This window comes from Typopeltis vanoorti, chromosome 16, assembly GCF_054136105.1.
Source record: "Typopeltis vanoorti isolate ZY-2024b chromosome 16, IOZ_Tvanoo_1.0, whole genome shotgun sequence".
NCBI classification, from domain to species: Eukaryota; Metazoa; Arthropoda; class Arachnida; order Uropygi; family Thelyphonidae; genus Typopeltis; species Typopeltis vanoorti.
In genome coordinates, this window is record NC_143564.1 from 71,464,751 (window position 1) to 71,489,277 (window position 24,527).

At 37.5% G+C, this 24,527-nt stretch overlaps 1 protein-coding gene across 1 annotated transcript in view; it reads right to left on the bottom strand.

Annotated features, from left to right (window-relative positions):
* LOC150098120 (uncharacterized) overlaps positions 1–22,599 on the bottom strand; it is a 34,826-nt gene extending 12,227 nt beyond the window's left edge. Inside the window, exons 1-3 of the mRNA XM_090406133.1 lie at positions 22,488–22,599; positions 19,471–19,514; positions 13,394–13,495 (exon numbers count right to left, since the gene is read on the bottom strand). Of these exons, the coding sequence (XP_090262259.1) occupies positions 13,394–13,495; positions 19,471–19,514; positions 22,488–22,569 (228 nt within the window). The 5' untranslated portion in view covers positions 22,570–22,599. The remainder of the gene's footprint in view (positions 1–13,393; positions 13,496–19,470; positions 19,515–22,487) is intronic.
* Between the last annotated feature and the right edge of the window lie 1,928 nt (positions 22,600–24,527).

Here is a 24,527-nt window from a genome sequence, read left to right on the forward strand (position 1 = left end):
GTGATTTCGCGTGTTGGTGACGAATTCGTACATCGTCTTATGTCTTTCTCCCCTTCAACATTAATTGACTCTTCTTGGCACATTGCCAGACAAGGTTCTCGTATCTGTGATCGGACAGTAGAAACTATTGCATAATTTCCAGTGTGATCTTCTGATGAAAATGTTTAATATCGCCTGGAAGGGACTTTTAACATGTTTAGAAAACTTCGTAGTAAAATTTATATTCCCTTTTTTCGGCGGGGGGGGGGTAGAGATTTTTTAAATATCATACATTCCTCTCGATTACTTCATTTTTAAAACTATATTTTATCTACAAATTCAACTAATAAAATGGGAGTGAATCGGAATTTTTTACATACTCCTGAAACCCTGCTCTACCAAACATGGAACTTTTTCAAGCCACTTCACGCCTTCATTAAGAGAAGATGCGAACGTATGCATTATAGGTTGCGTTTATGTGCAACGACTGTGGAAATGACGTCAAACTGATTTACATATCTGTATCATTTTTTTAAAGTTTCACTTAGTGGATTGTGCATTGCTTTTGGAGTATTTTTTTAACTTAACAAGTAAAAAAAAATTTTTATTCTTCAAACTTTTCAACAGATTTTTTTTCCACAGAAAAAAAAACTTACCTTCCATTTTTCTTCTTAGTGAAAAACAGAAGTCATTACTTAAGTTGCTCAAGCTGTCCGTATTGAAAACTCTGGCATTCCTTGAAAAAGGGGTTTCCATTTTCAAAGTATCGAAAGCATTCAGACAGTATATTGCATTACTAAACGTTCATTGTCAAATCTTACTTTTAAAAACCGACTATTTTTAAATCGTTATTGAATTTATTACCTCCGTAACGGAGCAATGCTATCTCGGGTTAATATTACATCACTGACGTATCTTGTAAGTCTGGAGATAACTTATTCGGGGATCTGTGGTGTAGCAATTTCAAGAACTATTAAGAATACTTTTCTTTTTCGGGATAACGTACAAACTTTCTGAACGAATACTGACCGATAAAATCAGTAAGTCAGGTCGCATTAGCCAATCAAATTCACACCAGTGTAAAAAGATATTTTCATTATGAACGATTGGTCAACAGAACTTGGTCGTGTAAAAATTAAAAAAGCGGAAGATGAGGGCTCTGCTTTTCTAAAAAAACTTGATTTAACATGCCAGAAATTTTAGGACAAAGATAATGTCATATTCCTGCAGGGTGAGGGAGAAGGTACTGTCTAGCGAAAAGCGTGAGTATCTTAAAAACAGTGGCGGTCTGTGGCTTGAAATCGTGGGGATGCTGCAACTTTCGAAATATACATACACACTGTAAGTACGGTGTATACGCGTTTGGATAAAATATCAAAATTATGGTAAAAATTAAAAAAAAATTAAACGTGAAAAATATTGTTTATCATAGATAAAATTATACACTTTAGTATAATTCAAAATTACTTAAAAATAAAATTCATTCCTTTAATTGTAATTAAATAAATGGATTTACAATTTTTGGACATTACAATTAAATCCTTTAATTGTAATGTCCAAATATTTAAAGAGACGGAGTAAACACGATAAGCACTACGAACACTCTACTATTGGCGCAAATTTCATATAATCAACAGTGGAACTGCGCGATGGAGAGTGCCGCATTACGCTAATAGCTCGCATCTCACTATGACATGCATATACTTGCGCGCGTAGCAATATGACACTGTGGTAAACACAGTGCTACTAGCGTCCTTTGCCCTCCTAAGTGCTATAAGATGGATTTTTATCATTTTTATGCAAAATAAGAGTATTGTATAGGATTGTTGATGATAAAATTGAATATTACAAGCAAATATAAATAAATTAATGAATATATTTATATATCGAAAAAAATTGGAGTACTGTAGTTCCGCAGTGCCTATGCACGAGTCATCCACCCCTGCTTAAAAATGAATGATTTTGTTTTGTACAATACTACGGATATATAATAAAATTTGATATTTGTTATATAACAACATTTTTGCCACTTTAGTTGCATAGGGAGTTTATATATTTTTATCAGGTGTTATTATGGGTTTATGTTAGTTTCCAAACCAATGCCATTCTTTTTACTGGGAGATTTTCTATACATTACTTTTCAGAAAAAAATTAAATCAAATTAAAACCATATAAATATGCCCGTCTTTTCTAAATTTATTATTATTGTGGCTGTTAAGGGGTATCTGCATAGTGTCCAAAGACTCATCACGGGAGGCCCACAAACATGATTCACAATATATCTGTCATATCTTCCACAATACATCCAAAATCTCAGCACGAGATACACAATGTAACCATTGTTTACACAACACCTCTCCTCTCATTCCTCTACAACAGGGGTCTTCAACCTTTCAGACGGTGCGGGCCGCATTAAAAATTTCAATGAAGCCCGCGGGCCACTAAGCCGTACTGCGGTATTTAGAATTGTAAGATGCTTTCTAGATTCACAAGGAACGCTGTGCATTTGATACTTTGCATAAAATCCTATAAACAAACTCAGCTGTAAGAGCATAGGTAGAAGTCGGGTTCATGCAGGGGGAATAGCTAGGGAAGGGTGGAGGGGGAGGTCCGCCTCGGGGGGCATTGCGTTTAAGAAATCTTGCCTTACTGTCTATAGAACAGCAATTGAATGATGAAATAGACTTCGATAATGTCATCGACGATTTTGCTAACGGAAAAGCAAGGAAAATAACATTTTAGAATGTTGGAATTAAAGTTTTACTTCAAAAATAAACATAGTTTTTTTAATTTATTTCCCATTTTGTCGTTTTGACTTTTTGTAGTATTTTTGGTGTATTGAGAGGGGCGGCAAACTCAGGGATCCCCACGCTACGGCATTGGATTCCTGATAAGTAAATACAGTCAGTACTTGAAAAAAGAAAACATTAATTTTTTACAATGCCAACGAGAAACTTGGCAATGCTTTTCCTTGACCAGCTTCTCGATGTTTTCATCAATGTTGGAAGTCGCTATGCGCAGAGTATTCTCGAGATGTTGGTCCGTAATCTCAGTTCTTGTCTTGGACTTCACATGCTTCATTCTGGAGAACTGCTCACATAAGTATGTGCTTCCTAACAAAGCACACCTATGCCGGCGAAGATTAGGGAATGCATCCTCAGAAATGTAGTCTTTGTAAAATGTAAGCAAGTGCATATTGAATCATTTTTCTCTCAAAGAAGAGTTGTTTTGGAGTTCAAGTAGCTCCATTTATACTCAGCCTGGCATTTCGGCAGCATTGACTCTGAATGGCATTGAAAATAAATGTAAAGAAGACTGTTGGTTACGAAAATCACTAAATCTCTCTTCGAACTCGCTGCGCAACACAGTTGGACTCAGCGAGAAGCTGAAAATGAGTTAAGTATTTTTTTGCGAGTTGTGCCTCCCAAAGTTTGAGCTCGGCCACAAAAGTTTTGATGTGATCAAACAGCGTGTGCACCAGTTGATCTTTGGATTGTAGCCGCGTTTAGGTCATTCATATGCAACGAGATGTCGGCCACAAAGACAAAGTCTGTCATATCTCAAATCCAATAATTTTCGCGCACAAATTCTCCTGGTGGATTAAACAGTGGCAATGGACAAAATCTTTTCCTTCTAGTTCCGGTTCTTTCCGTAGCATCGCAACAAACCCTTCGTTCTTTCCTACTATAGCAGGGTCACCATCAGTTATCACACTGTCGAGGTTGGTTAAGCTGAGGTCGAAACGCTGGATGGTTTTCTTGGCGACTTCAAGAATATCAGTGCCTTTCGTCGTTCCCTTCATAGGTACGAGCGCTAACAGTTCTTCTGTCATGGTGAATTGTTGATCAATGCCACGGAAAAAGATAGCCAGTTGTGAAATGAGAGCAGAGATGTCCTTCATATCTGAAGTTCCTTCAATGGCATTGGTAAGTTCTTCGACACGTCGTGCTATAGTTACCCCAGACAACCACGGTTTTTTAAATACTTCCTTATTATTTGGGCACAGAATTTCCCCAGCAGCGATGAGACACTCTTTCACAAACTCGTCGTCCAAGAAGGCTTTTGATTTTTTAAATTTTTTTCAGCTATTACATACCTTACTTTGACGCACGCTTCGCTCTCTTCCCTCTGCCTTTTAAACGTACCCTGCTGGCATTTTAAATATCAATTTGGAGACGGTTCACTTTGTCCACACGAAGCCGCCCTTGAAGGTGATCGAAATTGGACGCATTCTTTGTCTCATAGTGTCGATTTATATTGTATTTCTTTTGATACTGACACTGACTCACGACAAATTAAACACACTGTATTATCGTCGATCGGCACAAAAAAGTATAAATTGGTCCACTTTTCATTAGAAACACGACAAGAATCACTTGATTTACGCTTTTTACTCGTAGAAGCCATAGCGAAGGAAGGTGAACCCAGAAAATGATCCAAAGTGGCCGTGTATGAATATGAAAATGTCTCACATTATTGCAAAAAAACCTATCAATATAAAACAACAATAGGCTATGGCTAACACGACGCCCCTGCGTGAGCTTATACACGAACATCACACTGTTCACGACTGATTGACTGTGACATTTGACATTAATGGCTTTAGGGGTGAAACAAGATACTTTTCATATTCCCTGCTATCTGTTACGGCTACAGTGAGGGAAAACTTTTATGAGCAGTTTGCTCGCCCTGAATATGAATGGAGATTATGTATCGCTATAGGAAATTAAAATCGCTTTCGGTCTTTTATGTTTAAATATATCCTTTACATCGTGGGCTACAGCTTGTTGAACTAGATCGTTGGGGTGTATGGACGTTTTAGGAAAAACTTTGTTAGTAATGATTGTAGGAAAGAGAAAATATATGGAATATTTGTATCTCGATGAAGTTGATTGTTTCTGACGAACAATGGAGCGTTTAGAATCATTCGTAAGCACTTATTTTGTATACGTTTCAGTTTGAGGATATTAGTGTTGGAGGTATGGCTCCAGGCTGGAGAAGAGTAAGTGATGACTATGGGACAAATCAGCAGCTGGTATAAAAGCAAATTTGATTCTTTTGTTTAGCTTCCGAGTTTTGATTACGAATGGTAGAGTTTTGATTAGGATTAGAATGTGAGCGGTAGTGAATTGAGGTTCGCTTCTACATGATTGAATTTGGTGGTTTGCGTTTATTATGTGTCTTAAAGATCATGCAATTTTCAAATCAGTGCTCTCACCAAATCAGCTCTGAGTCCTGCAGTAGTACCAGTAAGACTACAACTGCACGGTAAGCGTTTTGTTTTGTTTTTTAACATTGACAGATATGGAACAGCAGCCAAATGAGACAACGTTTGAAGAAGTACACCGGGAATTCATCAGACTGGGCGAGCTGCTCAACAAACATTGGCCAGGAAAGGTGAAACTTTGTGATACGTTTCCCCCGGTAAGTGTCACAGAGGTTGACGCAGAGACTATGGAAGATCAGTCAGAATCGGCAAACCCCACTATTTCTGATTTTCAAGAAATTCACGTACGCAAAAAGCGGAGAACAACAGATGAACCTCTCAAAGACAACATAATGGAACAACACGATCAAGTTTCGGACTCCACTGCTTCTTCCGGAGAAAAAGTGCCTCCCATTATATTACGAGAGAAGCAGAGATGGGAAGCGTTAAGATCAACAATGTCCAACCTGCACATTGGCTATGTAAAGACCAAAAATGTGGACGATAGAATAAAGATATATCCTACAACGGTGACAGACTATAGGAGACTAACAAAAGAAATGGACAACAGAGGTATACAGTGCCATACCTTTTCACTTAGCTCGGGGAAAAATTTAAAAGTAGTCCTCCGTGGCGTCCGTGAAGACATTGATATAGAAGATATAGTTGCTGATGTTAATTTGCAGGATCTACCTCCTGTTAAGGTCAGCAGAATGTACAGATCCAACAAATCTCCCATGCCGTTAGTCCTCGTAGAGATCCATAACATATATAAAAATATCTACAACTTTAAAACAATCTGTGGGCTCATTGTCACACCAGAGCCACTCCGAAAAAGGGCATCTTTTGGGCAGTGCCATAGATGTCAAAAGTTTGGTCACGCCCATAAATTATGTAAAGCTGAATTTAAATGCTTGAAATGTGGGGCAAGCCACCCAACTGCACAAAGCCAAAAACAACCCCGGCTAAATGTGCCAACTGTAGTTCCTTCCCCCCCGGACAACTACAAGGGATGCATTCAGCACCCAAAAAATAGACGGATGGAAACAGCCAAACAGTCCTCTTCCTGTAGAACAAGAACACCAGAGGCCCCTGCACCGCAGCGGAAGGCTCGGCGTCCACAGTCAGAGACCTTCAAAGATGGAGTGAACCGAAAGCAGCAAGACGTTATGCTGATATGACCCGTACAAACAAGTCAGTACCTACAAATCTATTATTACAGCCTCTCTAGCCAACATGCTACAAGACTTCAGCTTGTTAAACCCTTCAGAAACCTCTACCAAAAGATTTCTCCGTGAAACACAGGTCATTCTAACAGCACTCATTGATGAGTAGAAAACTCACTCCAGCCTCTTTGCAGATCATTGCATGGAATGCGAATGGGCTAAGAAACAAAATTCTGGAGCTGCAAGAATTCACAAACAGATATCAACCAGATGTTATTTTAATCAGCGAATCTTATCTAAGACCTTCAGATAACCCTAAAATAAGGGGTTACTGCCTATACAGAAGTGATAGACTGGTTTACAGAGGTGGTGGCACTGCCATCTTCATTAACAACTACATCAAGCACAATTCTATGAACAACCCACCAACCACTAATCTTGAGATCACGGGCGTGGAGGTGTTCACCAGCTCGGCTGGTAGACTGAAAATTTACTCTGCTTACAACCCACCCCTAAAAACTCTATTACACTCTCACCTAAACGCCATCTTATGCGTCAGAGAACCCACCATTATAGCCGGGGATCTGAACTCCAAGCACCCTACATTGAATTGTAGATCCACCAACAAGAACGGCTGCATCCTTTCCAACTTCATAGGATCACACAATGCTGTTGTAGCAGGCCCCACTGAACCAACTCATCTTAATACGTTTGGAACTGCGGACATCCTGGATATAGCTATCCTGGGGGACATTAATCTTCAATACAGCCTAAGATCATTAAATGAGTTGTCATCTGATCACAGCCCAATACTACTTCACATAAGAAGACAAGAATACCTGTCTCCTCCCTCTCACTACTATATATCGTGGGAAAGATTGTCGGAAGTGCTCAGGGATAGTATTGACCCCGTTCCTCACATTCGTACAAAGGACGATATAGAATCTGCATTTACAAGCCTCTCCCAACTAATTAACTCCGCCATAACGGTAGCCACATTCTACAATTCTGTCCACAATCCTGGTCGTCTGCCTGAAGACATTATGAACTTGATCAGGGAGATAAACAGAGCCAGGAAAAGATTTCGTAACACTCGTGCGCCAAAAGATAAAACAAATCTAAATAGACTTACTGCGGCTGTGAGAGATGCACTCAACGCACACAGAGACCATCTATGGGAAGAAAAATTAGCCTCTATTTCGCCTACTGATCACTCTGTCTTGAAAGTACCAAGAAACATCAAAAACAAAGGCAAATCTCTTCCCCCAATACTCTCTGACCAGGGCCTTGTACACACTGATGCGGACAAGGCGGAGACCATTGCAAGAAATTTGTAAGAGCAGGGCAAACCTGCATATGGAAATCTAGACTTCAATCACATATATAAAATTCACAGCCATGTTAGACATGTACTAAAACTCCCAGATACTAGTGATGGCCATATTGCACCCACATCACCTGTTGAATTATATGATATTATTAAAAACCTAAAGAACAATAAAGCTCCTGGACCAGACGGCATTTCGAATAGGGTGATCAAGCTGTTGCCTCGAAAAGCTAGTGCACCTGACCACTATAATTAATGCAATCTTAAGACGTCACTATTTTCCTTCCACCTGAAAACTGGCTGATCTAATCCCTCTACATCAGCCAGGTGATATAACTATAACTATACTATACTCTACATAAAATATAACTATACTCTACATAACCCACTCCTACCGCAAAATTATCGTCCAATCAGTCTCATCTCCAATCTGGGTAAGGTTGCGGAGAAGGTCAACCTCTCACGACTCCAAACCGTAGTAAACATCCTCCGTAAAGAACAGTTTGGTTTTCGGCAACATCATAGTACTACCCAGCAAATCCACAGAATTGTGGAATACTTCACCACCACCAGCTATAACTGGCGCCAGCGCACAGGAGCTGTTTTCCTAGACCTATCCAAAGCATTTGACAAAATCTTGTCATTTTAGACTCCTATACAAACTTATCTCAGCCGGTATTTCACTAACAATGGTTTATCTAATCCATTCATATCTTCAGAATAGATCAATAAAAGTCAAAAGCAACGGTTCTACCACATCCCAATAATAACACATCTCCTGCAGGAGATATTGGCCTTTTCGAGAAAAGAGTGACTGAGCTTTTTGGGGGATTGACTTCCAATCTCCATTTGGAGAATCAACCCACCAGTTTTAGAAGGTTTTCTTGTAGCTTTCTGGTAACGAAGTGGGGTCGGAGAGATCTGGTTAGTATTGCTGTATCATCCGCATACAGGGCCAAGATGGAAGACATCGGATTGTGTGGGATATTCGACATACATATATACAGAAAACAGCAATGGAGCCAGTAGGAATCCTTGTGGAACTTTGGCCAAGATATGGCGCGGATGAAGTAGTACCATTGATCTTGACTTGCATGCTTCTATTCTGCAGATATGATCTAACTAAGTGTACCATTTTCAGTGAGATACCGGCTGAGATAGGTTTATGCAGCAATCCGAAGTGCACTATTTTGTCAAATGCTTTGGTTAAATCAAGAAAAACAGCTCCGGTGTATTGACGCCAATTGTGGCTGGTGGTAATATATTCAACAATTCTGAGGATTTGTTGAGTAGTACTATGGCATTGCCGAAAACCAAATTGTTCTTTAGGAAGGATGTTTAGTTCATTTACTGAAGCTTGAAGTCGTGAGAGGCTGCTTCTCTGCAACCTTGCCCAGGTTGGAGATGAGACTGATTGCACGATAATTTTGAGGCAGGTGTGGGATTTGGCCCGGGTTATGTATAGGGATTACATCAGCCAGTTTCCAAATGATAGGAAAATAGTGAAATCTCAAGATTGCATTTATGATGGTCAAGTGCACTACAGCTTTTCGGGGCAGCAGCTTGATCACTTTATTTGTGATGCCATCTGGACCAAGGGCTTTTTTGTTCTTTATATTTTTAATATTATCACATATTTCAGCAGCTGATTGGGGGAAGTATGGTCAGCACTGGTATCAGGAAGTTTGAGTGAGTGTCTGGCATGTCTGTGAATTTTATACAAGTGATCGAAATCTAGGTTTTCATATGAAGGTTTGCACTGTTCTAAATTTTTTGCTATGGCTTCTGCCTTTTCTCCGTCTGTGTGAGCAAGGCCCTGGTGAGAAAGTATAGGGGGAAGGGATCTGCCTTTGTTTCTGATATTCCTCAGTAGGCCCCACATAGTGTGATCAGTAGGTGAGATAGAAGCTAACGTTTCTTCCAATAGTTGATCTCTGTAAGCTTTGAATGCATCTCTCACTGCCCCATTTAGTCTGTTAAGAACAGTTTGTCTTGTGTTGTGCGGGTATTGTGAAATATTTTCCTTGCTCTATTTTTTCCCTGATCAAGTTCATAATGTCTTCAGGCTTGGGGGAAGATTTGTAGGAGGTGGTTGCCATTATAGCAGAGTTAATTTGTTTGGTTAGGCTTTTGACTACTGTTTCAACATCTTTTTTGAACGTATGTAAGGAACAGGTCCAATGTAATCCCGGAGTACTTTTGATAATTTTTCCCACGATATAAATGAGTAAGAGGAAGAAGACAGGTATTCTTGTTTTCCCAGCTGTAGCAGAATTGGGTTATGATTGATCAGATGACATCTCGTTCAATGATTTTAGGTTGTACTGAAGTTTAATGTTATGCACAATAGCTAAGTCAGCGATGTCAGCAGTGCCAAACGTATTGAGATGAGTTGGTTCGGTGGGGCCTGCCACAACAATATAGTTTGATCTTATATAGTTGGAAAGGATGCAGCCATTCTTGTTGGTGGTTCTAAAATTCCAGGCAGGGTGCTTGGAGTTTACGTCCCCGACAATAATGATGGACTCTCTAACGCCTAAGATGGTTTAGATCAGAGTGCAGTGGAGTTTTTAAGGGTGGGTTGTAAGCTGAGTAGAATTTCAGTCTGCCAGCCGAGCTAGTTAATACTTCCACAACTGTGACCTCAAGGTTAGTGGTTGGAGGGATTTTTACAGAATGGTTTGTGATATAATTTTTAATGAAGATGGCAGTGCCGCCACCTCTATAGTTTAGCCTGTCGGATCTGTATAGGAGATATCCCCTTATTTTGGGAGCTGTCCGAGGGTCTTAGATGTGTCTCGCTTATTAGAATAACATCTGGCTGATATCGATGAGTAAAGTCTTGGAGCTCTAAAATTTTGTTTCTGAGGCTATTTGCATTCCATGCAATGATCTGAAGAGAGACTGGAATTAGTTAGTTTCTATTCATTTATAAGTGTTGTGAGGATGGGCTGTGTTTCGCGTAGGAATCTTTTAGTGAAGGTTGTTGAAGGGTTTGACATGCTGAAGTCTTGTTGCATGTTTGCAAGAGAGGCAGTAATAACAGCGGTAAGATGTGTAGGTGCTGTTTGCTGATTCTGTTCCGGTGTCGACATGTTTGAACGGGCCACATCTGCATAACTTCTTGTTTGACTTTGGTACACTCTATTCTTGAAGCTCTCTGATTGTGGCGCTGAGTCCGGCTGTGGTGCAGGGGCCTCTGATATTCGTGTTCTAGAGGAGGAAGACTGTTTAGCTGTTTCCAACTCGTCTGTTCTTCGGGTGTTGAGCACATCCCTTATTATTGGCTGAATGAGGGCCAACGCAGTTGGCACATTTAGCCGGGGTGGTTTTCAGCTTTGTACAGATATTGGTTGGGTGGCTATCCTCACATTTCAGACATTTAAACTCCGCTTTACACAGTTTCTCGGCGTGGCCAAACTTTTGGCACCTGTGGCATTGCTCAGAAGATGCCCTTTTCCGGAGTGGCTCTGGTGGACTGATGAGCCAGCAGATTGATTTTATATTGTAAATATTTTTGTATATGTTGTGGATCTCTACAAGGATTAGGAGTCTTGTCAGATCTATACATTCTGCTGAACTTTATAAGAGGCAGATCCTGTGACTTAAGATCGGCAGCTATCTCTTCTGGATCAATGTCTTCAGAGACGCCACGGAGGACCACTTTTAAATTTTTTTGCCGTCCATTTTCTTTGTTAATTTTCTATAATCTGTCACCGTGGCGGGTTGTATCTTGATACCTTCATCCACATTTTTGGCCTTTGTGTAATCAATTTGTAAACAGGATATAGTAGATCTTAGAGCTGACCATCGGTGTTTTTCTCTTAGTATGATCGGAGGCACCTTTTCTTTGGGAGAAGCAGTGGGGTCCGAAACTAGACCGTCTTGTTCCATTTCTTTATTTTTGGGTGATTCTACGGTTGTTTTGCGCTTCTTGCATGCGCGGACGTCTTCGAAATCTGATGAAGTAGAGATTACCGAATCCAACTGTTCCTCCATTTTATCGGCGTAATCCCTGTGACTCTTGAGGGGGGAAACGTATCGTAAAGTTTCACATTTCCTGGCCAGTTGCTATTAAGCAGCTCGCCTAGTCTGATAAATTTACGATATACTTTCTCAAATATCGTCTTATCTATTTGTTTTTCCATTTCTGTCGATGTGAAGTGTGAGAAGCTTAAAATAAAAAAATAAAATAAAAAAACGCTTACCGTGCAGTTGTAGCCTGGCTGGCACTTCTGCAAAACTCCGAATTTTTTGGATAAAAGCACTGGCATAAAATGGCGAGATCTTCGAAACTAATCTGTAACAAGTATCACGTACAAAATTAAAATCACAATTCATCATTTTGACTGACTGTGGATAAGATCCTCTTGTATTTATATGAAAATAAAGAAGTATCGAGAACCTTCGAGATGTATCTGGAAGGCACTAGACAGCGCGCTCGAACGAACTACTGCTTCAGCCATCTGCCTGCGACGTTAGTACTAGTACTTAAGTACCACTTGGCGCTGGTGGATAGCTGAAGAAGCATGTCTATTTAATGTTTATTTTTATAGGATTTCATGTAAAGTATCAAATGCACAGCATTCGATATTTTATCTTACAATTCTTATTTTATTTATTTTTTATTATTTTTTTCTTATTTTATTTATTAAATTATTTTTATTTAATCGCGTTTTAATGTTAAGTAGTTATTTTTTCAAAATGGCCGAAGGGCCACAGCAAAGAGCTCTATGGGCAACAAGTGGCCTGCGGGCCATGCTTTGAAGAAGCCCTGCTCTACAGCAAAGCACTTACAAACACCTGGCAAGTCATTCCACGCCTTCACTATATTCGTAGCGAAAAAAGAAAGAAAAAAATCTAAACACATCTTTTCTAACTTCAACTTTACTCAGCTTCCAATGATAATGGTTTGTTTCTTTCTTCCTCCCTTGTCATATACTCAAAAGTTTCTTCTGCCTCCAATCCATAAAACCCTTGTAGAAGTGTGTGTGTTTCTACTATATCCTCTCTTCTGTTTATCTGTCAATTTTTGTAACCCACAAATCTTCAGTCTACCTCATACGGAACATTTCACAGTTCCGAAACCATCTCGGTTACTCGCCATTGAATCCTTTCAACTATCTCCACATCGTCCAGAAACCCCCCCAAGCGATCAACTCTAAGTACAGTAGTCTAGATGTCAGAAAACTCCTTGAATGGTAAGTCTAAGTTAATCTTCGGGTGATTTTAAAAGTATGCTTTAATCTGAATAACTAATAGACAAACACGTTGCACTAAGATTTCAATACATTCATAAATAAAATTAAAGGTGCCTTTAACCAATGTGATGGGTAGGACTTTATTTTAAAAAATAATAATAAAAAAAGACCTAAAACAACTGTTTAAAAACTACTTTAAGTTGAATCTAAATTGCACTCCTCTTCTGAGAGCAATCAACAGTTTCTACCACTCTGTTGGCGGTGGATGGTGGAATAGTGACGTAGTGTGTAGATGGAGGATTAAGTATTTTAAACAGTGAGGTGTGTGTGAGTTAGTGCTCTCCTGCGATGAGTCCTTGGAAGTGTCACAAAATAATAATATTACGATAGGAATCTAGAATTTTGTTAAAAACAAAGCTTACTATAAAATTTCAGAAAAAAGTACACTAAAATTATAAGTTACTTTATGGATCATATTTTTAAATTTTTATTTTAAGAAATAAAAAACACGTACCGTTGCACTCTTCATATTTTTGCAAGTATATATTAGAGCTTCTCTATCATTGTTGAACCGGATACCGTTTTTTCTCATGCATTCTTTCCACCAGCCGGAAAACTAAAATATAAAAAAAGTTTATTTTTTTTACATCATAATTGAATATCAATGAACATTCAACGTAACCTAATCTTACGTAGAGTTTATATTATGTTATTAGAAATTATATTTTCATTGCCAATAAACAGTTGTTTTCGCGATAGTATAGGCTAGGTGTCTGAAACATTAGGGCAGGGCTGAATGCAACTCAATCCTTGAAAATATGTACACCGTGATGATATTTGAATGTTCACAATAATGCGGATCTTTAATTATTATACTATGATTAGAAATAAAAATTAAGTTGAAGGTAAGTATATGAAAAAAACTGTCGACTGGAACACTTTGAAAGACAGCCAAAGATCAAGTTAGACGTGATTTTCCAGCTTGTGTTTGAGCTACTGGCCATAACAGCGCAAAGAGGAGCGTCAACTCAATATTCAATCAAGAACTTTTATTTCTTTGTCAGTTGGTAAAGGGGTACAGGGAAAGTAAAACTTGGGGGGGGGGGAGGAAGCAGTACTTTTAGTAAGGGAAACATTCGATGTGATATTGGACTCTAATTCGTTTTATTTATGGATTCATTTCAAAATATTTATAATTTGTAATCATCTGATGATCACATGACAAGCAGTAACTAGTGCACGTGTTTATAGCGCAATTATGATTTTCTCTAATGTCTTTTATTTCCTGAAAGGAAGTAGGCGGGGTCGTTATAGCCCTGACTAAATCTGGAAACTAAAGGAGATGGAAGTCTTCACCACCCATATCCAATCACAAATAGCTGGCCCAACACTACCAGTGCTTTAATTGGTGTTCGGGGAAGAGAGCATGATAGTCAACTGCTGCCATCTCGCAGTCCATATCGCTAACACCTTATATTATGTCTGAAGTAGTTTCAGTTCTAGAGTCGATTTTTCTTGAATTGCGGGATTAAAAACCCTAATGTCAGTCAGAAAAAAAAAATCTACTTGCCTGTTTTCCAGAGAGGGCGAGAGATCAACTAAATTGGAACCGGTCGAAGAAAGGCTTACAAAACGTTCCTCTAGTCGGACTAGAATCGAACTTATCGGTCATTCTTCGGGCGGCGTAGCCCTATGGGTGTAAGCCATTTTCATAGGACTACACAGGTCTAAAGAGCATATTTCAGTTAATTCGATCCCCTGCCCACACCCACCCACCCACCCACACGGCGGCTGTTGTTGTTTGAATTACGACCAAAACAGCTAAGGTTATGAGACCACTGTATTATGTCCATTTTCATTAAATATATTCTTCTGAGCGGTTTGCCTGTTTAATAGGGAAGAAAAAAACGAGTTTAAGGGATGAAAAACTTTCCGCCAACGTATGAGACTGGTTTTGTTGCATGAAACTCACCTTCATGCAACAAAAGCAATAGTTCTATGTCAATGTTTATTACAAAGTCATGATATTTAAAATTCATATGGACAGTTCTTAAATATACTTTCATGCTATTCATCTTCAAAAAAAATTAATGATTTATACTCAATTTGAAAACAAAATAATAATAATAATAAACAAATAAAGTGCTCGTGCCTTTCTTTTAAAAACGTCCAGTCATTTCTTCATATGTACACATTTTTCACTAGGGAGAAAATCGACAAAGTATCATGGCTGGTATTGCTTCTTCCATAATGTCCACATATAGAAAATACAAAATTCGATATTAAATTTACCTATTAAATTTCATATTGCGGATTTTTATTTTGTTATTGTTGAAAGCTCTCAATGATGTCAAAGGATATATATATAAATATATATATATATATATATTCATGAGCATTGACTCGGTTACTTTGATACGTTTAGAAAGATATTTAATGACTGAAAAACCGAGAATTAATTAAAAGCTTTAATGATAAAAAACACAACTAGTTTCGGCTTTTTACAGCCTTCATCAAGTATCTTTTTAGGAAGTGGAAACAATAATAAAAACTGAAGATTCTAAAAAACTGAGAAGCACAGATAAATTGCAGTACATAATTGAAATACAAGAAACGTTGTATTAATATTCAAGTTGTTCTATTTTACGTGCCATTGTTTGCTGTATGCGTGGTAGTAGACTCTCGAGAACGCCAGTACTGAATAATAATAACATAGCTATCAGGGATGTTATAGCTTAAATTGTTGTTTAAATGTTCAGGATTAAGGACGATCTCCGTGGATTCCACTATCTTTCTTTCAAATTCATCATGGCAGCGGAAAATGTTTTCAGATCTATCCCAGGAAATTGAGTGACCTTGAAAATCACCATGAAGATTGTTAGAGAAGAGAAATATGGCTGGATAAGGCACTGGCATGTGATCTTTTATAGGATCACATGCCAGTGCCTCTTTTATCTTCCTCCATAAGAAATTCAATAGACTTATTAGTTTGACCATAATAAGTAACACTTCAGTCACACCATAGTTTATATACGCCAGGATTTTTCAGAATGTGATGCTTAGGCTTGGGATGGCTTATAAGAGATCGGATTTTAGGAAGTGTAGTGAATAACGTCCTGGTGTTGTACTTCTTAATGCCTTTAGCCAATTTTTGGGAGACCGAACTGATGTATGGGATTGAGATGCTACCTTTAAAATTGGTAGTTTCTGTATTGCGGTGTATCTAGAAGGATCTATAAGAAATTTGGTAATGGTTTTTTTATATTATCAATTTTGTTTAAAGACATGTGAGAGGTGATTAATTTCTTTTTGAAGTTCATCTGGATCGTTTAAAAGAGAGCGTGCTCTGTGTCCCAAGGTGGAAATAGTTCCGAGTTTTTGTTGTGGAAAATGATGAGAAAGATTGTGAAGATATCTATAAGTATGCGTTGGTTTTCTGTACATAGAGATTCTAAATTTTCCAGAACAGCGTGAGAGTTTTATATCCGGGAATGCTAGGGAGTTTTCATGTTCTAGTTCAGCTGTAAATATAAAATTTACAGCTGAACTAAAACATGGACGAAGATAAAAGAGGCACTGGCATGTGATCCTATAAAAGATCACATGCCAGTGCCTTATCCAGCCATATTTCTCTTCTCTAACAATCCTCATGATGATTTTCAAGGTCACTCAATTTCCTGGGATAGATCTGAAAACATTTTCCGCTGCCATGATAAATTTGAAAGAAAGATAGTGGAATCCACGGAGATCGTCCTTAATCCTGAACATTTAAACAACACTTTAAGCTATAACATCCCTGATAGCTATGTTATTATTATTCAGTACTGGCGTTCTCGAGAGTCTACTACCACGCATACAGCAAACAATGGCACGTAAAATACAACAACTTGAATGTTAATACAACGTTTTTTTTTTTATTTCAATTAGGTACTGCAATTTATCTGTGCTTCTCAGTTTTTTAGAATCTTCAGTTTTTATTATTGTTTCCACTTCCTAAAAAGATACTTGATGAAGGCTGTAAAAAGCCGAAACTAGTTGAAAACAATATATAGTTGGAAAAAAATATATATACAGGGTGTTCGGGATAAATTTGACAGTTTCGTAAGGAAAAAGAAAATCTTCTTTGTATCTATTAAATTTAATGAATTGACAAAAAAAACATTACAGGCAGAGTTAATTACAATACTATCAACAAGATTTACTCAAAATAACCACCATTAGCATCGATCACAGCTTCAATTCTGCTTCGGAACCTCGAACAAGCTGATGCTACAGTCTCCCTGGGAAGGGCCGCAAAAACTGTTTTAATTTTATCCATTAACTGGGCTTTTGTATTACTGGAAGTGCGATTGGTGTCTTTTTCAACTGCGCCCCATACAAAATAATCCATAGGGTTAAGGTCTGGGGAGTTTGGAGGCCAAACATTTGGACTGGTGAAGTCGTAGAAATTTTCAGACAACCATTTTTGACTTTTCCCAGAGGTGTGGCAAGGGGCCGAATCCTGCTGCCATACGGCCTACCATTGGCTACCCTTGTTATCCAGGGCTTGACTACAGTTAGCAACTCCACGAACAAAGCCCGAATTCCAATGCCAGGGTTCTTCAACACCTGTTCCTGCAGATTTGCGAGGAATTCTGCTGTACGAACGCAATCAGATCGTCTGCTAGGGATCTTTCTTCTTGCTACATCCTCGTAGTCACCATTGCAAGTCTCTAGTTCATGCCTGATTGTTTTTACTGTATTCAGGGAGCATTGGGCAGCAGTCGTAATATCCTTATTTTGATGGCGGGCACGAATCATCATGATACAAGTTATTCTCTTCCATGATTCAGGTGGGTTCCAGCTATCCATCCTTTCTGACATCTTGTATATGAATGAAGAAGGGTCCAAACTTTTAAATGAAGAGAAGTGTGTGTTAATACATGTAACTTACGGAAAAATATAATTAATTATAAATATGTCAAATTTATCCCGAACACCCTGTATATACATATGTTAAAGATACCAAGCTATTTTAAACCTGGTTTTACTCCATTTCCCATTAAGCAAACAGACAAGTAAGTCAAGTTTGCGCCTGCAAGTATTGCAAGTTTAGGTGATCCCACACGTAGTGCAAGCCCAAGGCAACTCATGGTAAAAGGTGATTAAGCTCTGATCACTATTCTTAATATTTCCCCTTAATGCAAAGCACATCTCCTGGAGGAGATGTATGATGCTATGTATTAAAGGCAAGGGGCCACTACCCAAACCGGTTTCCACCTTTATTGAGGTCTCATCAGTGGGAGCAAGGCTAGAAATACCAAGATTTTAGTAATGCATAGCTTATAAGTATTTTACCAGAACAAGTTACCATAAGGTGGTATCTTGGCTCCCACTGATGAGACCTCAATAAAGGTCGAAAGTCTGGGTAGTGGCCCCGTGCCTTTAATACATAGCATTATACATCTCCTCCAGGAGATGTGCTTCGTATTAAGAGGAAATATTAAGAATAGTGATCAGATCTTATCCACCTTTTATCATGAGTTGCCTTGGTCTTGCACTGCGTGTGGGATCACCTAGACTTTCAATACTTGCAGGCGCAAACTTGACTTACTTGTCTGTTTTGCTTACTTGGGAAATGGAGTAAATCCAGGTTTAAAATAGTTTGGTATCTTTAACATATATTATACCCAAGGTAAAATAATTTCTACACACACACACACACACACACACACACACACACACACACACACACACACACACACACACACACACACACACACACACACACACACACACACACACACACACACACATATATATATATATATACTAAGTACGTATGTACTTAGGTTGATTTATTCGGTTGTTAAACATATTTTTTAAAAGAATTGAATAACATAAACTGAGAGTAAAGAAAAAAAGGTTTAATGGTATCACACGACTAGTTTCGCCTTTTTACAGCCTTCTTCAGGTGTTTTTATAAAAAAAAGAAATAACATTGAACATTGAGGATAAAAACTGAACAGCACAGGAAAGTCACTATACTATAACGTGAAAACGTTGTAGTTAACGTATTCAAAGCTGTTCCTTCGTTGGCCACATTGTTGGGTGAGTGCGTGCGTATAGTATCTCGTGTGCACCACTATTGGATCACAGCAGAATGACAGTCTGGGAGGTTGGAGTTGAGGATGATTTCTCTAGATTCTACAATTTTCTCTCTCTCTCTCTCTCTCTCTCTCTCTCTCTCTCTCTCTCTCTCTCTCTATATATATATATATATATATATATTATATATATATATATATATATATATATATATATATATATATATATATATATATATATATATATATATATATATATATATGCAGGAAATATTTATAACCGAAAAAAAAATGATTATAAAAGTCATCATTCTAATTTATGCATTATGCATTGTAAAATTCGTAAAGTTTTAGTTTTATCATAAATCTTAACAAAATTTAAAAAAATATATATTTTCAATATCAAACTACAATATCAATTTACTTTGTTTATTCGAGAGTTAATTGTTTATAATTAAAGAATATAACGAAATCATTCATGGTACTGCGGTGGAAAGTAACTTACCTTTCTGTCTAGTTTTCCATCTAAACATTGCACTAATTTTAGTCCTAAAATTAAATGAAAGGAGAAAAAAACTTTTAAATGTGAAATTTCTTGGAAAAATTAAATTTCAACACTTAATACATATCTATAGAATAATTCCTTCATAATTAATTTTCATCGTATACACTACCTACCTAGAAAATTAGAAATCTTACCACCCTTTGCTTCAGTAAAGGTAAACGACAGAAAACTGGAAGCTCCACGTAGCTTTGAAGGGTATGTGAAAATATCTTTCTAATATACAGAAATGTATATTAGAAATATAAAGAGATATAAAGAGAACCGACCAGAGCTTCTAAAGTGCACCTTGTTAGTAAGTATCCTGGATACTAAATGAAGATGGGCTGGAAATTTGGGAATTAAACAGCTAAACCGTCTTCTCCTTGGCTTAAACAAAAACAGAATGATAGTGCAACAAATGTAATATCATGTAGGTTCATGCAGGTTGAGACGCGTCCGATTAAATAATGTCCCTAACTGATTTCGTCAGGTTACGAGGACGAACGGCGAAAAGTAAGACAGGACTATAATCGTAAGTATCAACGGAAAAGAAGTGGAATTGGCAGAATTATTCTGTCGACATAATTTGCGTTACAAAGAATAAAACTGGGGAGATTCTAGGAAATTATAACTACAAATCAGACAAATCGGCCTTGAGAACACACGCAATCGCAATTTACTGACAAAAGATACTAATGGTGGTAGTGGTGGTGGGCAGTAGATGGCGTTGGTGTAGGTGATGGTGGTAGTGGCGGTTCGCTGTAGTTGGTGGATTAAGTGGTGGAGACGGAGAATTGTAGAGTAGGTGCCCAACCTCGATGAGTCTTTGGACTCCTTGGAGATGACACGTAATAATAATAATAACTCTAAATATATATTATACAGATGCTGGCTCTACCCGCATCCGTTTAACATCATAGAGTCTTTATTGCTCCGGTTAGGATAGAGGATTTAGCTCTAAAAGATGTTTTCCTCTTTCACATTTTTTCCTGACACGAAACGAGGTCTGCGCAAGAAAGATTGTTGTAAATTCGATTTCAGTTGCCGATCAGAAGACTATTTCTAAATCATTTCAGCCAATTCTAGAATTAGCTGAATATTTTGTGCAGACTACTTTTTTTCACAAAAAAGAAAATTGGGGTTTTTAAAATCCCATAACTCAGCAAAAATGGCCATAGAAAGCAAACGAATATGAACACTGAATACTGTTTAGATATTCTTTTCTTCAAACAATACCAAGGAAATGTACTTTGATAAGAGCTATGATGATGGGTGGAGACTGGTTAACTACCGATGTGTAAAAAAAGGTTAGGCCTGAAAGGAGTGCTGCCTCCTTTCTTTGGAAAAAGTAAAGGTGCTAGAGAATTCACTTCTTCTGTTTTCACAATTTTATTTCTATTTGAAAATTTATTCGACTATATCAGTGCTTCTCAGGAGTAATATCGTACCCCAGTGAGAGAAAATTATTTTTTGGTGAGAAAAAAAAAATAGGAATCACTTTACACTTGGGTAAAGAATTAAACAAGAATACAGTTTCTTGCCAAGTAATATAAGTTATTATTGTTAGATTATGATTACTTGACACCTCCAAGGACTCTTCGGGGAGTGCATTCCACTCTACGCAACCCACTATCTACACAACTTGAACGGAGGTTCAAGTTGTGTAGATAGTGTACTACGCGCCACTATCCATCAATTACACGTTGAATAATGTTATTTTGATAAATGGGTTTCTTATCATAAAATCATTTTTGTAGCGTGCTTTCTGGTAATTGAAATTATGACTACCTAAAACGTAAAAAACACGACATCCCGACGGTCAGTACTGCTGTGGTATTCGAGACCGACTAATCTCTATTAGATTGCATATCATAGCTTTATTTTACTGTTGACTCTCTCTCCACACACACACACACACACACACACACACACACACTGGGATGTAGAAGCTTCGAGTGGCCTTTCCATAGTGATTATTATATTTATATGTGTATAATAATAATAAACGTAGCCCGATTTATTATTTAACCCGATGTATATCACTATTAAGCTTGAAACAAAAATTCAGCGTGTATAATGAAATCAATCCCCATACCATGGACACGAAAACCAGTTTTCCCTGATTGTGCAAATGTGTTTGTGTAATACATACATATTACAATAATTTTATATTGTACCTGTTTATCCTATTGATGGTTTATTTGCATTTCTAAGACTGAGTTAATTTTTAATAGTATGTTTTTTTTTTTTTCATTATTTTCTGCTAACGTTTCAGACAGATATGATGTCATTTCAGAATAAACATGTCCCCTAGATTGGTGCAGTAATGTACATAAATCTGCCGTGTAATTTTTATGAGAGTTATTAAATGGGCATAATATATTTCATTTCATATTTTCAAATTTATCCAGCTTTTTTTCTTTAAGCGCACGGCAGAAAGTAAAATTACCATGATCAAAGATTTCTTCACTATTAATATCTTTCAACTCAAAGTTCCTATTTTCTTAATAGCCATCTATAATCTCTAACCTAAGAATTCTTCTCCTGACACCTCACGTGGTTAGCAACTTCCCTGAATAAGATCACACATTTAAAAAAAACAAAAAAAACAGAACCGACCTTTAAGACGACTGGATGCAATCAGGCCCGCGCTATGTAATGAAGTAAGAAGTTTAAAATTTGATAACATTTTAGATTTTGAGAACACAAAATAAGAACACTTTCTTTATAATTAGTTTATTTGTGTAGAAGTATAATCACTAAATCTATTATTTTTAATATTCTTTATATTTAATTTCTTTTAGTAATTATAATCAATCTTTTAATAGCATACATTTAAGATACCTAACTAGGGCACCGACCAAAAGGATCTCAATTGGGTCTCGTAAATCGGATAATACAAAAATGTTTCCTTTACATTTTTCTATCCTGTTTTCATTAGATTTTAAAGCTAATTATTACAACACACGCAGACTTACCACATGGAATGTCATCAATACTCAGTCCCCTTATACTTGAAGTAGCTATGATTATGGCGCTTACAACTAATAAAATATTCATTATTGAATGACGCAGAATTTAGTTTCGAATTTGATGACCGCAAGCACATATATATATAAATATGTATATTGTAACACGATCTATGTAATACATGTACCTTTGTTCCAAAGGTAAGGGGGTCATCAGCTAAAGGATTCCTTTCTTACTCGATTGTTTCCTTAAAACATAAAATAAAAAAGCCCGTCACAATTCTGTCACTCAAATATTTGATATTATCTGAACTGTTTACATTAAGTAACGAAGTGATTAATGTAGATCTCGTTAATTATTTATTAATACTAATTAATTCTATGAATGCTAAGATTCCAAAATTCGAGAACGATTTCGAATTTAGTGTCAGAAATGCATTTAGTAGAACATATTCAGGACGGAAATTAAGCTGCTTACCAGCGATTTTTTTAAAATTATAAGCTTATAAATGTACGATCGGATATCCCTTTATCAAAAGATAGGTGGCTCTAATAAGGGCCGTTTTTATCCGTTTTGAAGCATTTTAGCTGCTGGTATATTTAGTAACTGCTTTCTTTCCTTCAGACACTGATAAGAAATTAAAGAATAAAAAAGCTCCTGGGCCTGACGGCATTCCTAAGTTATTAAACTGCTGCCCCGAAAGGCCATTGTACATCTTACAACAATAATAAATGCCATGTTCAGATTCAAGTACTTTCCCTATGCATGGAAGTTGGCAGACTTGGTTCCTATTTATAAGCCTGGCAAGGATCCACAGTAGCCTCAAAGTTATCGTCCAATAAGTCTGATTTCTAATTTGGGCAAAATTGCAGAAAAAGTCATCCTTTCCAGAATACAAGTCTCTGTAAACAAGTTAAATATCCTTCCTACAGAACAGTTTGGCTTTCCCCAGTTTTACAGCACCTAGCCAACAAATCCATATACTAATTCAGTTCATTACCACAAGCAACAATTGCCACCAATTCACCGGAGTAGTTTTTCCTGACTTAGAAAAGGCTTTTGACAAGCTATGGCACTTTAGACTACTATACAAGCTGATTTTAGCCGGCATTCCACTGGATCTAGTCCATCTTATAAAGTCATTTCTTAGTGGCAGACGAATGCAAGTCAAACTGAATGAATGTATTATCTACCCAGCGACGGATCCTGCAGGAGTGCCTCAAGGGTCCTTCCTGGCACCGATACTTTTCTCAATTTACATGGCGGACATACCGCACAGTACAATGTCAGCTATCATTTCCCTCTATGCTAACGACACAGCAATACTAGCCAGATCTCTTAAACAGCATATTATCGCCAAGAAACTGCAAGAAAACCTACCGAAACTAGAGCACTGGTTCTCTATCTTCAATTGGAGAGTGCAAGTAAACCCTCAAACGAGAACTGCCATGCTTTTCACTAAAAACTCAATATCTCGTAAAGAAGACATCTTCCTATTTAATATCAAAATTCTGTGGAAATCAGAAGCCAAATATCTCGGTGTACTACTAACCTTCAGTCCACATACAACAGCCTCGTGTACAAAGGCATCAAAAGTCATAGCACAGCTTTACCCTCTTATCAATAGGAATAGTAAACTAGATACCAAAATCAAATCACTCCTCTATCAGTTGATGATTTGTCCCATTATTACTAATGCGTCCCCAGCCTGGAGCCACACTTCAAGCACAAATATCCTCAAACTGTAGAGAGTGCAAAACAGATGCCTACGCATGATTTTAAATGCACCATGGTACATCTTAAATGTATATCAGAGATGTTCAACTTCATCGGGACACAAATATCCCTTATATCTACTCTTTCCTGCAATCTTTAGTAGTAAAGTTCTTCTCATCATCGTCTTCACATCCAAATGAACTAGTACAACAAGCAGCAAACTATGATGAATCGGATTTCTCCAAATATAGGAGACCTAAGGCCGTCCTAATACCTAACGAGGATCTATAACTTTCACCCACTCGGGCAATTCATGAGCACTTAGCTCATGA